This window comes from Glandiceps talaboti, chromosome 22, assembly GCF_964340395.1.
Source record: "Glandiceps talaboti chromosome 22, keGlaTala1.1, whole genome shotgun sequence".
Taxonomy (NCBI): Eukaryota; Metazoa; Hemichordata; class Enteropneusta; family Spengelidae; genus Glandiceps; species Glandiceps talaboti.
Window position 1 is genome coordinate 6,314,358 of NC_135570.1, and position 18,771 is coordinate 6,333,128.

General features: G+C 36.7%; 1 protein-coding gene across 1 annotated transcript in view; it reads left to right on the plus strand.

The window, feature by feature from the left end:
- Positions 1-941: 941 nt before the first annotated feature.
- Positions 942-18,771, plus strand: part of LOC144452460 (uncharacterized) — a 38,915-nt gene continuing 21,085 nt past the window's right edge. The window contains exons 1-14 of the mRNA XM_078143557.1: positions 942-1,011; positions 3,368-6,072; positions 9,850-9,927; positions 10,567-10,641; positions 11,028-11,111; positions 11,468-11,614; positions 11,878-11,922; positions 13,855-13,983; positions 14,213-14,308; positions 15,586-15,708; positions 16,287-16,370; positions 16,717-17,157; positions 17,866-17,967; positions 18,327-18,455. Coding sequence (XP_077999683.1) covers positions 942-1,011; positions 3,368-6,072; positions 9,850-9,927; positions 10,567-10,641; positions 11,028-11,111; positions 11,468-11,614; positions 11,878-11,922; positions 13,855-13,983; positions 14,213-14,308; positions 15,586-15,708; positions 16,287-16,370; positions 16,717-17,157; positions 17,866-17,967; positions 18,327-18,455 — 4,308 coding nt within the window. The remainder of the gene's footprint in view (positions 1,012-3,367; positions 6,073-9,849; positions 9,928-10,566; positions 10,642-11,027; positions 11,112-11,467; positions 11,615-11,877; positions 11,923-13,854; positions 13,984-14,212; positions 14,309-15,585; positions 15,709-16,286; positions 16,371-16,716; positions 17,158-17,865; positions 17,968-18,326; positions 18,456-18,771) is intronic.

The window sequence follows — 18,771 nt, forward strand, 5'->3', positions numbered from 1 at the left end:
TATATTTAATCATGATTTTGTTATAAATAAGTAAAACTACCCATAATCCTTCTGTAAATGGCATGCTAAAGGCATACAAAATACGCCATGTTGTTACTCTAGTCTCTCACCGGCCTGTGAAAAGGTTTGATCGGTCTGTGATGAGGGCGAACTCCGAACCGATATAAGGACACGTAATTTAATTCCATCAGTAGTCTTGAAATAACTCAAGGCGTATAGTGTTTAAGTCAGATATGGATTGTAATAATTATGTTTTGTATATATACATATGTGGGAAAATTTATGATGTGCTAAATATGTTACAGTTTGTTTTTAATTGGTTTTAAATTTACCACTAAGTCATTTTGTAAAGTATTTTAAGCTGTCTTGTGTGTCTTACACTTTTTGATGTTGTTGTCGCCAATTGTAAGTTTTATTAATATTTTAATGTATCAATCCTATTTCCCATTTTAGAATAATCTGCAATTGCAATATTGTCGCAATTCAGCCAGTAGGCTGCTATGTACAATATAAGTAAACCATAAATAAACAATAAGTTTATGGTGCTAGAGCTCTTACCTCTGGGCCTGACAAAATAAATCGTCTTGTATCCGTATATGTTGACATGGACGCGGGGTATGTACAAATGTGGCAATTTCGCATATATATTTGACAAAAACGTAATTCTTGTTGGCTATGCATAGAAATACGTAACTCCACACCGGACTTGGTACAAACCGGAGTTCTATTTTTCTTCAAGTTAACGAATCTATTGAAAGTGTTTCTCTTTATTTACTATTGTTTTAAATTGTACATGGATAAATCATGATCGTGACACATCCATATACAAGCAAACTTAATATGTGCCCCTGTGCTTAATACGTGACGTGAAGTCATTTGCCAGGTCGGAGTTCAGGCTCGACAGTGGAGTAAAGTAGTTGTAAACATCGGTCGAAAACAGTATGGCGTCGCAACGTCAGGTTAAGATGATGGACTACCAATCCAGTGTAGATCCAGAAGAAATTGTTAGAGGTAATTGTCAGTTCATGATCTTCAGGGAAATGTAATCTCGGTATTAGTCTTCCTTGAAGTAACCACTGGTATAATGTTTTTGAGCGAGGGGCGTAACGTGAGACGAAAATGGGTGTACGTGACACATGCATGCACTTAAGTTATGCAGCCATTTTGACTGAAGTGTAAACATATGCGGACGTACACTGACTTCCATAAATTTAAGCACTGGAATGGTTATGCCTAGGACACGTTCGAGGGAAATGTCACCCTTTTTAGTGCCTTACCCGGCTGAACCCCCCCCTCCCCCACACCTTGATATAGCACGGAACAATTCTCATGGTATGAGAAGGGAAGAAGGACACGCGAGGGGCACGTTTAAAGGCACAGGCACTCGAATCAATCTGTGTGATTTGGGGAGGAAAAATGTATTATTCTGAAATATTCACTATACATTTAAAAAAAAAATCATACACATTGATTCGAGTGCCTGTATTTAAAGGGGTTGCTATTTCGATTCGTTGTATCATGGATGTATTAGGGGAGAATACATCCATGGTTGTATTGTATTAAAATCTTCTTGAATACAATAATACCTTTTGTAAAGTTCGGTAACTGTTCCAATTCTCAGGGTATGAAAGGGAAGGGAGGGGGGGGGGATGTGCAGTTCAGAAGAGTTGCTGTTCCGATTAGGGTACAGTAATATCCTTTGTAAAGTTCGGTAACTGTTCCACAGTCTTGTTGAACTTGTCTGTTTAATGATGTGAAAGGGTATAGGGATAAGATAGACAGGTGTGTGAATACAGTACTAGTAGTAGAAACATGATAAGGTAGCAGAACAGTTTACTGTACCATATGATGCAATGATTAAACTTTAGCTATGGATTTAGAGAGGTCATGGTAGAGATATGAATAGGGATTAATATGATTAGACCCCGAACTAGTCTATTTCTAAACTGGTACAGTATTACATATTAAAAACTTCATTACTTTACCAGTCTAGTCAAGGCAGTTGTTTGAGCACATATTTATGTGCTCCCCTCAACCATGTTCATACAAACATGATAGCGTCATCGCATCCCCACATGATTTCCGTTTAAACAGACTGGAGGTGGAGTCCTGGTTGGACATTTGCATATCAGTGCAGTCAAATGATGACAGCCTGTCAGTTTGTGATGGATTACTACTGACATGAACCCTTCGCGCTGCTTCACTACAGGGGGCACCACAGACTGGTAAAGTAATGAAGTTTTTAATATGTAATACTGTACCAGTTTAGAACTAGACTACCCCCTAACATACACAGGATTAATAGTCCAAAGGAACTCTTACAGCCATTTTTGAGTCATAATCACTATGGCCCGGATATGTGTTTTGCAGACCAAGGTTGTACGGTGGAAAGGCCCAACTTTAGAAGGGCCCGTATTAAAGCCAGCCATACTACTGAGGTTCAGAAAACCCATATCTGGGCTACATTGTATAACGGTTTTATCATATACTTCCTGAAGTGCTTAAATACATTTGAAATCAATATTTGGATGTTTTAGAGAGAGTGAGGGACATTATACTGAAAATAAATTGCCGTTTGTTGTAAATCTCAATGTATGCCAAAGCCATATTACATCATACATGTATGGCCTGGCAGATTTATATGACCTAGCATATTTCTGTACATTTATATCTCAAGCTCCTTACATTCACACATACATTGTACACACATATGCATCATTCAAGTCACACAAAACACAAACACACCTGCCAATGCACAAAAAATCCAGGAAGCATGCAAAACAAATTTACTGTTAACTGTTAACAAGGTTTAGCATATAATAACATTTACAATATTTTGACTATGCAACAGGTGTTTCGGGACAATGATGTACTTGTATGTGGTTGAGTACCTGCCATCATGAACAACATGCATAATCCCATAATCATCAAAAACATCATGAAGCCAGGCATGGAACAGGTCTTTGTACATGTAACACTAAAATCATCAAAAATCACTATTGTCCGATTTTGTTAACAAACGCACACCTCTTCTTAATCTACGTGTTTGACATTATATACAGTAAAAGTACAGTTGTTCATAATTGTATGTGGTAACACTACAGACCTGCTATCACTTGCTTTTGGCTTCGCTATCTGTACATGCATTGTTGATGACTCCAAAGCTTCCTTAACCAATACAATATACTTGATATAAGTTCACAACAATTGCCAACTAGAATTACTTTTTGAGATTACACATTCTTGGAGCCACTGTTGAATATCATCTGCTTCTGCTATAGTAGCGAAAATACTGTAGTCACTCAATAACATGGGATGAAGTACATTGCAGGCTCATTATTAACAGAAGTTTCTTGTACCATTGCAGATCGTCAGTACTTGCAAGGTAATGTTAGTCAGTCCTCACAAGAAGCTAATCTTTATAATGTTCCAAGGGAACTGATTCAGCGTCTTGGTCATCAAGTCATTAATGTGGTAGAAGGGAGTGGCGAGGGTCAAGAGGCCGTGAATTTGCAGAATGTTATGCATCTATTGCAGGATCAGTTTAATTCACGACATTGTCAGCAGCAACAACAATCATACCAACCGAATATCTTGACTGAAGAGTCTTCTCAAAGAGATAGGCTACCACTAGTATCACATGACATGTCAGGTGATATGTGGCAAGCTAGGAACAATCCAAGTCCGCAACAGACGATCAGAGAAACCAGTCACCATTACCAGGCAGAAAAACAGCTTGTGCATCAGGATCCACAGCCAGAAAATGTGCTTCACCAACAGTATAACACTTCCGTAAACAAAGCTGCAAATGCCCAAGTTGAAGCGCTCAAAATGCAGAAAGCACTTGTAGAACAACAGTTAGGCACAGCAGATTTAAATCCAGTGGCATTAACTAAGTTAGGAGAAATTCATGCAAAGCTTTGTGAAATGCTGAAACAGGCTGAGCAAATCCAAAACACAAGTAAAGTTGAGGGGACTAAAAGTAAACTTGCCTTATCTGAACGGTTTACAAATCAATCATTAAGCTTTCAAAGTGAGAAAAGTTTACCAGACATTCGTGTAAATATTGAACATCAATCTCAGCAACAAAGTGAGTCGGGCACTTCACAAGCAAGCTTAAGTGTGGTGCTTAGACAACAGCAACACAGAAGGGTCGATTCACAACAATATCAGAGTGACAGATCATGTAGAATAGTCAAAAAGTCAATTTCACCATGTAGCTTTAAGGAAGAACAAGTCACAAGTTCTGAATTGTCATATGACTATAAAAATACCTTTGAAGATTCAGCCTTAGAGTATTACAACGAAGCCAACCAAGAAAGAGACACCTCATCATCTAGAAGGTTATCCCGATCTGGGACATCGCAGTCCATTTACTATGAAACATCTCATTCTAGAAGATCGCAATCTCCTTACCAAGAAACATCTCAACCCAGGTCACCATCTCCGTACTATGAAGCATCTCACTCCAGAAGGTCTATGTCCCCTTTTTACGATACATCTCAATCAAGAAGGTCTTCAACTCTGGAATATGAAATGCAAAGATCAAGAAGTCCATTACCATCACGATACTGTCATTCACCTTCTCCATACTCTGACCGAAAGAGATCTCCATCACCATATTACACATCAGAATACAGGTCATCGTCTACTTCATATAGAAGATCAAGATCTGAAAGATCGTCATCACCATACACAAAAGAACGGCACGCTAGTTCAAGAAGATCATCATCTCCTTATCATAGAACATCTCGGTCTAGAAGATCACCCTCTCCTCGTTACACAGCATCCGCCTCAAGGAGGTCACCATATCGTAAGATGTCAACTTCCAGAAGGTCGCGATCACGGTCAAGGTCGCCACATTACAGAACATCCAGGTCAAAGAGATCACCCTGTGATGATCGAGATTCTCGATCCAGAAAATCGCGATATGATGAGGCGAGACGGTCTTTGTCTCCAGCAAGATCATCCCACCAAGACTACCCAACTTCTTCTAGACATTCTTCTCATAGCAGACACGCGAGTGATGATCACATGCACAGAGGAAGTCAACACTATCACTCTCGATCATCAGAAAAAACTAGTTCTATCGATACAAGGCCCAAGACCCACACTGCAGATCGTTCAATTGTGTCTCAACTGAAAGAGATACGTGCAAAAGGTCCATCAGGTGTAGATGTTGAGGATGACAGTGATTCAACAGAAGAACCATCTGATGAATTTCAACTAGAGACAGCAAAACAAATGAAAGAGGTCATTGAAAGCAGGCTTGCCGGAAATATTGGTGGAGAAGTTGGAGATCATTACAAAGATGTGTACAAGGGTTTAAAACGAAAGATTGAGGCCCTTGAAAAAAGGGCAGAAAAGGGAAGCCAGCAAAAACAAGAAGACGTTTCTAAGGGGAGTAGTCTCTCAAAACAAGTACCATCTCAGTCAGGACAAAACATACCTGTATTTGGATCTGAACCACAAGGAAGTAAACCGTTACCAGCTAACTTGTCATCGACACAGCCTCCACTTGGCATAGCCAGTCAGCAATATCCACCCCCTCAAAGGCCCATTGGCTTTACTCAGCAATTCCGAGGTTATCATCCACCAGTTGCACAGCAGCCCATGCCAGGGGCTCTTATCACACCAAATTTTAGTGGACAGGGTCAACCAGGCATGCCATCTCAGTCATATCAAGTTCAATATCAGACCTCTCATACATTGTCTGTCAACTATAACTACCCTGCAGTAAGACCGATTGCTCCACCGATGGCATCTCCTCCTGTACAAGTTATGCCACCACACATCCAACATCAAGTTAGACCAGGCTACAATCCTCTTGGCATGAGGATGCCTATCCAGCCACACCCAGTTCCCAGCATGTCAGGCTATTGTCCACCTGGAATGCAAACGTCTATTCCAGCACCTGGTATCCGAGTTGTTGTTGGCGGTGGTGGCGGTGGTGGTGGTGATAACTGCAGTGTTTCACCAGCAATGGTAGGCAGTGGTAAACAAGCCAGCTCTGAGGCTAGTGTCAGTAGTTCTCTACCTACTCGCATTGGGAAAATAAAGAAACAAAAAACGGTATGGTTTATCTTTTCTTATTTCCATGTTCTCTTTTCATTATATTTAACCTGTCCACATTTTGATGAGATTTCATGTCAGATATTCACATGTGTATTCTGTGTGTATGTATATAACAAATACATTTGATTAAATGCCTATGAGAAATTTCATGTGATGTGTGCATTTTGTAAATTGATTTCATAAAGATAACACCCTGGTATAATATATGGACAACGGTCAATTTTTATAATTGTTGATCTGTAGATTTTGACACTTGTAAACTGTACTTTTAGCAACTAAGAACTGAATTTTGGTAATTTGCCGCCATGCATGTACAGTAGAGTTGTAAGTGTGTTTCTGAAACAATGCTTCCTAACACTATGTATACTTGTAGGGTTAGGGATTTTCACTTTGTATTACATTTTTCTCAACGTATATTAGTCTAGAATTAGGATGATTTTAATAACACTAACAGCACCAGTAAGTGGAACTTACCAATTATATGTATAGCAATACAAAGTTTGTTTGTGTATGAGTATAGCGTAGATAAGGGATTTCCATTCTGTGTTGTATCTTTTCACCTTTGTACGGAATATGAAGATTCTGAAATCAGTGTACAACTGGTGAAAAGTACCTGTTATTTCTTAGTTAGAGTCCATTACAGCTGAAGTGATTCATATTCCTACACCATGTTTTGTTATTTTTCAAATTATGTCATCATCTTTTGTGGTCTTGTAATGGGTTATGAAATATCTATAGAAAGTGATGTGTTGCCAGGGAAACAGATTAGTCTTGTCCTGAACATGCATTAGTATGCATATGTAACGCTACAATGTGCTAAATATAGATGAAAGAGAAACAATACAAGGTCTAAGATTTTATGATCTTACAGTCTTTGGGTTTGTACAGAGTGGCAGTCATGTTATACACCTGATGTACGAACATTGCCTGACAGCAGAAGAAGGCCCTGATATATCAGAGTAGAATTGGAGATGCCAGTGTGCAAGCTACAGTACACTACTAGTGCCCTCTACATGTAGAGTGGAGATAGTGTGATGGTGCCACTGTGCCCAACTACTAGTGCCTACTTCTTTTGAGAAAACTTGGCCTCTGAGAACTTACAATGTACATATATGTACATATATGTGTATATAATGTAGGGTGCATTGAATGTACTTTTGCCCAGTTTTGTAGGATTTGGTGTGCATTTTACATTCTTACAGGATGACAGTACAGTACTACTTTAGTTATGCTGTATTTTGTTATGGAGCAGGTCACAGTGCACTATAGTACCAGTGTTTTTGCTAAGGTTGGGGAACCCCGGTAACAGAAAGGGCGAAAGGGGTAAAAATGGCAGTGTTTCCCCATAGAGTCTATGGTACATCTGATTTTGTTTTGGAACCTACAATGTAGGTAAAAGGACATGGGAACCCTGGTAGATTTTACCTACTTTATTACCACCCTTAGCAAAAACACTGACGACGACTACGACTATTACTAGTACTGCTATGACGATGACAATGAGATTTTACATACTTTATTACCACTCTTGGCAAAAACACTGACGACTACTACTACTACTACTACTACTACTACTACTACTACTACTACTACTACTACTACTACTACTACAACTACAACTACTATGACACTACGACGACAACAATGAGGATGACGACGATGATGACGATGACAACTATGATTACTACTACTGCTACTATTATGATGACGACAATGACGACCACTACTACTACTACTACTACTACTACTACTACTACTACTACTACTACTACTACTACTACTACTACTACTACTGGTGCCTAAATTTGTATTTCTGGAGAGAAATGACATGTATGTATACATGTACATGTAGTTTTCAGTAATTATATACCTAGTAGAGCCTAGTTGTGTAGATATAATACATACAAGTAACAGTACCCAACAACTAGTGGCTGCAGGTCTGTACATGTAGAGTGGAGATAGCAGGTATCGTCCAATATTAGTGTAGAGTTTTAGTGTGTAGACCCACGCATGTAGAGTAGAGATGGTGCTACACCTCAACTACAAAAAAGAACAGTTCTTACATTGAATTTGTTTTATATGATTTCTTATAGATGCACTTGTAGTTATGCTAGATACAAGAAATGTATTATGCATTAGTTAGTTTTCATAAAATCAGTTAGTTTGATTAAGTTATGATTTTAATTGATGCAACTTGTAACAACTGATGTTGTTATGTACTTTACACTTAAACTGGTGAAAGATACATGTGTCTTTTATATTTTATTGAAACATTTACTGTTTTCCGTTCATATTTCTTTTGTGACTTATACCAATTAATATCACCAAGTACAAATACATGGGATTGAGTTTAATATGGGTTATACTTTTTGGGAAAATGAAAAAATGTTGATATTGAATATCGAAAGCTTTGAATAAAACATTACCAATATAATTCAAAATTTGTTTTCTGTAAAAAGAAATGATAGGTTTTACTCTGGAGAATGAGATTTATAGCAGTATCTGTTATGTTAACTTTCTAGAGGGAAATTCTTTCTTTCACTTATTTGAAATGTACATGATATTTTGAAATGTATGACAAATGAAATGGACATTTACATTGACAGAGTACATTGTTTTTGTGAAATTTACAAACTTTTGATAGTATTTAATTATGAAGTTGTAACTTTTCTGGCTGGTTCAATATACCGGTATATAGAAATGATTAGTGATAGCCAGTTTGTGGTCAAATTTTATTTCTATTAGAATTTAAAAGTTTTATTTCCCAATTAGCACTGTCATGGAAACTTTGGAATAGTATGATTGTACTATTTACTCCTATCAGATCTACAGTTTAAAATTTATTTCTAAGGGCAAAAAGTCACCTTCAATTTTAAACTGATGAGGGGAGGATGGGTGAAAGATTTGAAGGGGGTTGGGGTAGGGGATGGAGGTATGTGTGTAGGGAACTCTCGGCTGGAATTGAGTTATAAGAGGTGCTGGACTGGAGATGTGTTCTGGAGAAGGAGGAGGGGTGTCATTTTTAGAGGAGAATGAACTAGATCTGTTTGTAAGAGATACTGTGCAAATGGTTTGTTCAGGGGCAAGCTGATTAAAATCTGGCGTAATGATAGGACGAGTTTCCTTTATTTAGCTCTATTTCCTTCCTTCATTGTTTTGTTTTTGATTCATTGCTATGGGAGTGAGGGTCTTCTTTCTACATTCATTGACATTGGCATTTAAAGCCGAGATCTGAAGGAGAACTAATGATACTATGATACAGGGTCAGATGTGGAAAGAAGATGCACACTCTCAGAACAATAAAATGAAAAATAAACAACACTAAATGAAGGAAATAGCAGTACATAAAAGAAATCTAGCTGTATTCACCACATCAGATTTTAATCAGATTGGTTTAGGGAATCAGATATTGTATTGTAGGGAAGGAGTAAGATACAGGAAGATAGGGAATAATACTTTGTTTTAAGTGTATCCAGACAAAATGGGTAAGGATTGTGTATATTTGAAATTGTGGAAACACTGCCTTAAATTAGTGTTAATCGTTGTATTAGTCCAAATAGTGACAGCTTTGAATTATTGTTATTTAATACTTGGCCCCACTAGCACCTATGTGTAATTTTCAATCAAGTAAGGGATCCAAATGTAAAAGTGACGAACTTCCATAACTATTTTTGACTAATACATAGTTTTTCTTAGATATGTGTTGACAATTTAACTTTGCATTTAAATGTAGAGTTGTCTTGGTAACTTGTTTTTGTTGTTTTATGTTTTTAGATGAACATATCAGAAAATGTCTATCCCAAAGCTATTATAAATGTACCGATTGTGGATAATGGAACTACTGGTAAAATTGTAAGTGTTTATAATAACATACATACATATACATGTATTTTTAAGTGTCCTATACACAGTTGTGATACTTTCAAGGAAAGAGCAAAACAAAAGTTTTTACATATAGAATAGTCTACACTAATATTTCATGGCTATGAGGGCACTAGTAGCTGTCTGTTACTTGATATGGGTTACAGGTGAACTAAACTAAACTTTGAGACAAACTTGGAAACCAATACTAGTAATCTATCAACATATGTGTAAACTGTTTCAGCTAGAAAGAACTGTTTAGGGAAACAAAGGTTGATTTTGTCCCAGTCTGATTAAAATCTGATGTAGGGAACTTGGCGCGATTTCTTTATTTACCTCCTACTCCAAGAATAAGAGAAATATGATTATTCAAATTAGCTGTACTGTACACTGGGTAGGGAATTCTGGGTAGCTAACAATAGGTGACCAACTACTTTATATGTTGCCAGTGCTTGTATCTATTCGTATGTCTTTTGTTTCTACCTATGTTGTATGGAAATGAGGTTAGCAAAGTCTGACAGAGTCTATCCTGATAGTACACAATGTATATTATAATGTGTAGCAGTGTAACCACTTGTTACCCTTTGAGTAATGGCTGATATTTATCAAGTGTCTCATAATTTTCATCAGAAAACTGGACAACCCCAGAATATTCCATCACTGACCACTTCAAGTACCCAGCCTCCACCACCAGGCACAGAACAGGTAAGACACTCAAGTCATTTGTTGTGTACATGGTGAATTAAAGGGGAACTCAGATGGAACTATTATGAGGTGTGATAAATACTTAGCTGGTATGGCTTGGCTGACAGGCCTCAAACAATAGAATAACCCCCCCCCCCCCCCCCATAATCCCAATGTCTTCTTGGAGTAAACTTCCATCCAATTATAGTCTGACTTGAAATAAATTGAAATAGTATGTTACATGATGAAGTGAGTATTCATGTGAAAAATCTTCCCTTTTTCGCCCCTTTTCTTGTTTTGTTTAAACCAACCGATCCATCATTATGAAGATGTATCAATAAGAATGTCAGCGTGAGTCACTTTTAGTAGTAAACACCCTAATGATGACTCTGTGTATTTGTCAACAGAAGCGTTCACCAACATCTACTTTGATAAGTGTGAAGATAGAAAATGATCCAAGGATACTTTCCGGTGCTCCAATTCGCTATGCTGTGAGTATAAACCCGTCTATCACATTTTACAATGAAATATAATCACATGTGGTTTGTCAGTTTCAATATGCCATGTTTCAGTTTTCAGAAAACAAAGGATTTCATAGTTTGGCCACTAGGAGTGCTGTTCAGCTAGTTTTTAAAAGATTAATTTTTACTAATTACCAAACTGGTACATTAAGTTTATGTACAAGAAGACATTTTAGTCACTTCTTATTTTTGCATATTTAGTTTCCAGTGACATGAGCGAAAATAACTATTTAGCAAATATTTCAATGTTTACAGTAACTTTGCTATGAAAATTTCACTTGAGCTTTCTACATGTATGCTGCAATGTGTTTCCTTTACATGTAAAGAAACCTGAAGCAGCTAGAAATATACAGGCGCTGTGGACCACTTCAAGTGGAGAGCCACCCCCACCTGGTACAGTACCACCACCCCAACCTGGTACAGTGCCACCACCCCAACCTGGTTTAGGACTGTCCACACATGGAACACCAGAGGTGAGTTATTGTGAATTATCTACTGTATTTCCTGAAGCTAGCTTTCTGTGCAAAATATGACGAATCCCATAAATTTATTTAAACTTCATTCTTTTTAGAACTACAGCTTAACTGTGCCAAAAGTTTTAAAACAGTAAGTGGTCCTCACAGACCATGGCAATTGAATTTTATGGTCTAAAATGAGATTTCAGCCTCTTTGTGTCTTGTAATGTTCAAAATTACTCTGATCTGATGGGCTGTAATATTGTCTTTTAATATTACAGGAAGAGCAACCTATACCTGAGTCCCAGCTGATGGCAAGTACACTGGTGAGTTTTAAAATTTCCATCTTCTCTTGTGTAATTATGTACTTATATACAACCCACAAAAAAAATAGGTGCATTTGCTTGCTTGTGGTGAACAGGAATGAGACAAGTTTCATGCAAAGACATACAATGTAATTAGTGTTGGTAACTTATCAAAGCATAAACACCACAGCAGCCAGGATCCCACAACTCTGTTTATCGATAGAGTGCTACATATACTATAGTACCAGTAGATGTAACATGTAGAAAACTGATAAAAGTGTCACCTGAACCTACCTACCTCACAGGGACCCCGTTTTTTCAGTAGTATTGTTGTTTTTACAACTGCTAACTCTGAAGTAAAACATTTGTATGATATGTCACAATTGTTCATAGCATCCATATCAAGTGTAAAAGTGCTTTAATCCTCACCAAGTCTGTGGTGTCTCTCAATGTAATCAATCTGTAAATAATGTTAGTAGTGTAAAGTAAGTAAATAGTTGATGACTAGAGTATAAACATAGATGTCATAAAACAGTATTGCGATATCATTGAGAGTTAAATACAACTGCTGTCATCAGACCATGGACGAATGGAACATGGTTGCACAATGAATATTTATGACTCCTGAGTGCTTTTCCCTTCAGTGTAAAACATCTCAATATTCATTGTTCAACCATATATAACCATTTCTGCTGACTCTCATTAGGCCCACAGCAAAGATACTCTACAAAGGCACAAGATCAACTTGATATTTCTCTGAAATTGCAAATAATTGTAGGTGATGTAAAATCATGATATGATTCTCCAGAACCCATATTTTCTGGGAATTCCTTTATTTCCTGTAGTGTCATCCCCATCTACTATATGACATACCAGGTATTAGACTAAGTTATCAAGGTTCATGTTTCAGACGTTACCCAGTCTAATGGCAGATGGAAGACTCAAGAGAATATTCCATTATAGTAATGGCGTACGTTATTGTTTGGTGTGCTGTGAGATAGTGCCCAAAAATTTCAGTGTAAGTAGATCTGATCCTCTATGAAAATATAGTGTGTGTAGAAATTTTAAGAAAGCCACACCATTTTATTTTTGCATTTTGCATTTAACTTTTTAATGTCTCAGCTATAGCTAGATGCACAAAGAAATGTTAAATGATATTTCCTAAGGTGCTAGTTATAAAACAGAACTGGTTTAAATGAGAAGTAAAAGAAGCCATTTACGTCAGAGAGAAAGGACTTGTTAAGAATAGAGGCCAGGGATACCAATTTCCATTAAAGGGGAGTATCACTCCCAGAAAGAAAGATATTTTCATGCTAAGACCCATGATGCAATGGTGCATCACTGAAAGTACAATAGAGGTGAAAAATAGTTTCGATTTTGTGTTCCTTGGCAACCGAGTGAAAATCATGTGATGTGAACTAATGAAATTACTCTCCAGAACCCGAAGTTATGAAAATACCTTTATTTCCTGGAGTATCCTTCCCCTTTAATTTATGGATATATCTATTCCACCAGTGACAAGTACAACCACAGAAAACATACACCATGCCATTTATGCATAATGACATTTAGATGTTATTCACCAATATTTCATTCGTTCAGCCAAGGAAAATACTCATGATGAAAGGGTCTGACTCGTCTAGCGACTCATAGTGACAATCCTTAGGTCACAAGTATTTTCCAGTTGAATTAAGAAAAATATTGGAGAATAACATAATTATACCAGCACCAGTAATATCAAAGAAAAATTGGGGGAATTTTGAACACTTGATGAAGACATGTATTGTCGTGACATAGAATGACCACAGTATATATTCCAAAATATTACATCATGTTGCACATTTCAGATCTTAGTCTATATTCTTTGCATAACAGCTGTGCAAAGCTTTGACAAACTCATTTTTGTAGTTACAATCTGAACCTGATGATAATTTTGTTTTTAATTTTCTGTAGCAAATGACACACATGTACTACAAGAGTCATAAAGAGAAACGTAGTCTGTTGGAAAGAATGGTCAGACTGTGTAGTCTTATTACAGACTTTGGTAATCTGGACACTATAGAGGAAGCTCGACAGCAGGCAGTAAGTGAATTTTAACCTTTATTATAATTCCTGTTCAGTAAATGAACTTCGATCAAAAAATCAAAATTATACATTGTAATTCACTTGTTGCACATGTCTGTCTCTTGCAGAGGGTGATATATACATGTGTGTACATTGTTATATACCAGTGCAAAATGTATATAACTTAAACACATTTTGCTCAGGTGACACTGGTATTTAATAAGTCATTTACATGTCTCTTTGGCAGGATTATATTGACAAGACAATGACAACTAAAATTATACCAGCCCAATGTGGAGAGACGAAATGTGGAGTATGTTCAACAGCTTACTACACACCAGCGGTTTGTACTGTCTTGTTATTTTAAAGCTTCTATACTAGCTGTAACTGGGGTATTGTTTTTCAGGGGTAGGTAAGAAATCTTAGCGACGATCCAAATATTGCTAGCTGTGTTAACAAAACAGCTGCTAAGAGAATAATTCTCTGTAGTTGCAATACTAGAAGCCATATTTGGATCGTTGCTAAGATTTCTTACCTACCCCTGTTTTTCTATCAGACAACTAACAATATGTTCACTAAATTCTTTTCAAAAATTCTAATAATGTGACATTACACATGTTAAATGGGGGCAGGGTGATTGTATCCAAAAGTTGTACATCAACAGGTTGAAGTCATGAGTGAATTGGGGCACTGAACTTTGAATGCGGACCCAGAAATCAATGTGATTGAATTAATTGTATTATCTTATATATATACTGCTGTACAAATAGATTTAATAGCCATTGTATCAAACAAAACAGTTTCCAAAAATGTTCCGGTTTCAGCTCGTGCAACTCTAATGTACTGTAAACGTAATTGTTTTCTAACCCACATGTAGAAAAGCTAACATTTTTAGTGTGAGACCTGTTCGATTCCCTGAAATTATATGTTGTACTTCATTCATACTGATGTACTGCATTTATGTATGAAGTGGTTGCAAAATACATATCAGTGACTACACATGTTGTAGTTTACTATCCTTCGTGAAATACAGCAAATTTCTTATGAAAATGTGAAGTTTTGTGCAGTGTGAGCCTGGTTCTGTAGAAAAACATACTAGGTGAAATAGTCCTCAAGATGTACATTGTACAATGTAAAGTTTGCTTAACGTTTCAAGCTGTAGCTCTTTGTCAAAAACAGGTTTTGTTATTAAGAAGCCTTGTTATTATAACTTGTCTTACATCATTGCCAAACTTTACCTATTACTTCCAAGACCTGATTTCCATTTCTTTTGGGTGTTACACTGTAGCTGAACTCAAAATTAACAGTAGTCCCATGTCCATAGAATACAAATTCTTGTCATGGGCTACCATAATTTGCAACTAGTAGGCCACTCAGACTACCACTGATTATTATATGTGATGATTTAGAGGATGGAAAGTATTTTAACAACACACATACTTCCAATAGAGGAACTCAGTTTTCAGTTCAGGAATATGGGACGACTGGTCACCGTCCTTGGGCTACCAATTTCTGAAAGTGGGAGCTCACTGGGACTACCAAAAAACAGAAGTTAATTTCAAGCCCAGGCAACTCAAACTGATCCCTGTTTATTTAACAAACTTGTCCTATTTCTTTCAGAGTTACGGTACTCATTTGACTTACATTATCCATGAGAGATTGGAGCATGCATCTCAGGTAGTGAGACAAGTATTGAAGGCAGTCAATGACAAGAGTTTTGAAGAAATAGATAACCTGTTACAAGTAAGTCTACACCTTTCAATTCTTCTAAATTTGACCTTTATTGTCTCTTTAAATCTGTATAGCGTACTTCTCTAGATGAAATGCGGAAGTTGTTGGGATGTATAGTTTGTGTGGGGTGTGGCTTCCTGAATCAGTTTAAACTACCAAGGTATGTATATGCTCAAGACACACTGTTCATACAAGTGCTAGGAGGTACGACCAGCTAACAATTGAAAGGTTTAGATGACACCTTAGAATGTGTAATTGCAAGGAATGACTTCATGGGAAACAGTGGGTGCCTTTGATGTAGGTTCATGCAATGCTTTTTATCAGTTTGTTTATATCTGTGGAAGTTATAATGTAATAGTAACAGTTGTACTCAATGTTATAACATGTAGTGTTCTATCAGTAAACAGAGTCATTGGATCCAGGCTCTCCTGTCATGGTGTATATGTTTTGATAAGTTACCGGTACTAATTACATTGTATGTCTTTGCATGAATCTTGTCTCATTCAAGCAAATGCATTAGGTGTTTTTTCACAGGTTGTGATATGATAGTGTGATACACAATATTATTCTGTGACATTGTCTTTTTACAGGATATAAGAATTAAGAAGTCTACCAAAGTGTCTAGATCTGGAACATTTTGTTTTGCATGTAGATTCCAGAGTTACCAACAGACGGTGAGTTGATTAAAGATCAAGTTACAAATACACACACGTGAACCATTTTAGTGTTATTGTAATATTCTTTTTATATCTATATTGTGTAATAATGAGTTGAAGGTAGGGTCATTGTATTTGTTTCCATGGGAACAATGCATGCAAAGGAAGAATAAAAAGTCGTAAAATTAACCCTACTCAACTAAATATTAGGAAAATGGTATAAATCATGATAAAATGTGATTAATTTTGATATTTTTCTAATGAAGTCAAAATGAGTATTTATGATATCAGTAATTATTCATGAAGGTTGCCATGGGAACATTTTTTGGTCATTAATAGGTTTGTTTTTGCTTTTTCTTTGCAGGCTGTAAAAGACCATATTAATTCAACATTACATGTTCTGAGATATGTATGTTTAGGAACTTTAGAAGAGGCTGTTAGTACTCTCAAGGAATCTCAAGTTGTCGGAGAGTTCAAATCAGAGGCAGGAGCTGTTGAACATCCAATCAAAACAGAACAACACTCTTTAACGTCAAGATCTGTAGAAGACCCCTCAGCTGTTGAAAGTTCAGAATCTGGTAAATCAAAGATGGTGACTGTAACCTCAGTGAAAGTGGTGCCATCAGTGGGATCAGCCATAGCTAAAGACTCCCCAACATTAGCAGATGTGTCAACTTCAAAATCATCAGACATGCCAACGCTAGTTGCTGAGAAGCAGTCTCCTACTTTGAAATCAGAGGAAGTCTCATCTATGACAGATGCACATGAACATAATGATGTGGAGGAAGGCTTTCCATTACATCTGGTATGTAAACAGTGCAATCAATCAATCAATCAATCAATCAATCAATCAATCAATCAATCAATCAATCAATCAATCAATCAATCAATCAATCAATCAAATCAGTCGTCAGTCAGTCAATCAGTCGTCAGTCAGTCAGGCAGTCAGTCAATCAATCATAAATATATCAATCAATCAATCAATCAATCCAATCAGTCAGTCAGTCAGTCAGTCAGTCTAATCTGTTGGTTGGTTGGTCGGTCGGTCGATCAATCCAATCAGTCAGTCAGTCAGTCAGTCAGTCAGGTAGTCAGTCAATCAATCAATCAATCAATCAATCATCCTGGTAACCAGTATCTTTTCATGCCTCAGTGCACATAGCCTATGGACTTGGCTATCAGGCTCCACATACTGGTGAATGACATTGTCAAGTTAGGTCACCAAGTCTCTGGATTACAGTGTACACTATAAACAACCCTTTCCAGGATCACCACATCCTTAAAAACATCCCATATATCAAACAACTCTTATTTTGAGTCAAACTTCAAAAGTTGTCTTCAGTTTATTAAGATGCATATTTTGGCTATATTTGGTCATATGTTGACAGGATTTATCACACTTCATATAATTACCGGCAACTTCCTAGGCAGAATAAACTTTATTCAGAATGATATTATTACCACTGGTACATATGTAATTATAATATATAGTAATTTAAATTATCCCGTATAGCTTGATATTCCCCTTGAAGAAAGTCAAAAGAAGATATATCAATATGTATATGGAGAAAGGTATTGTTTGCCTTGCTGTCAGATTGTTGGTGCTAGAATAAAAGTAAGTATATGTGTAATATCAAATATTGATAAAATAATAACACATACCAGTGAGGGCAGTATCACACTTTAGTGTCCGCACACAGGCTGGTACTAGTAAACAAAATGTTGATGATGCCTAGGCGAAGGCCTCATCAAAATATTCGTAAAGAGTGCCAGTCTAAGGGCAGGCATTAAATTGTGCTTTGTCATGACAACTAACAACATACATATTTTCTTTTCAAAACCACTACTAAAATCCCTGGCAACTGTGATCATGCCCATAGCAACTGTATAATCTCAGAAGGTGCCTAGAAGTTAAACAAATCAGTTTTTGAAATGATTCATTAATCATTTTACGGATGATATTTTTCTTGACAGCTGAGTGAACACAATAGTACTTCGCAACATAAAGAAAGACATGCTTTGCTAGACTATGCTCATCAAAAGTTAACAATGATCAACGATTTGGCAACAGAAGATACAAGACAGTATGCCATTCAAACTATTGTAAGTATTTCATCAGATGAGTGACTTGTATTATAGGCCTCTTTGACATTGGTATTTTAATTTCTCTGATATTTTTTTTTCAAGTTTTGTATATTTTTGTACATGAAAAGCCATGTTGTGAAGTTACACAACATGGAATACACCGTGGAAAAAACTCTCTAAACTTTCACTGTTACTTTGTTCAAGAACATTCCAACCTATTCTCAGTTAAAATCAATAAAAAAAATTTGGTCACCATACAAATTTTTGAAATAGAGGTCAAAATGATGTCAAAATTTAGTCATTTTAGAATCCAATATGGCCACCAAATACTGTA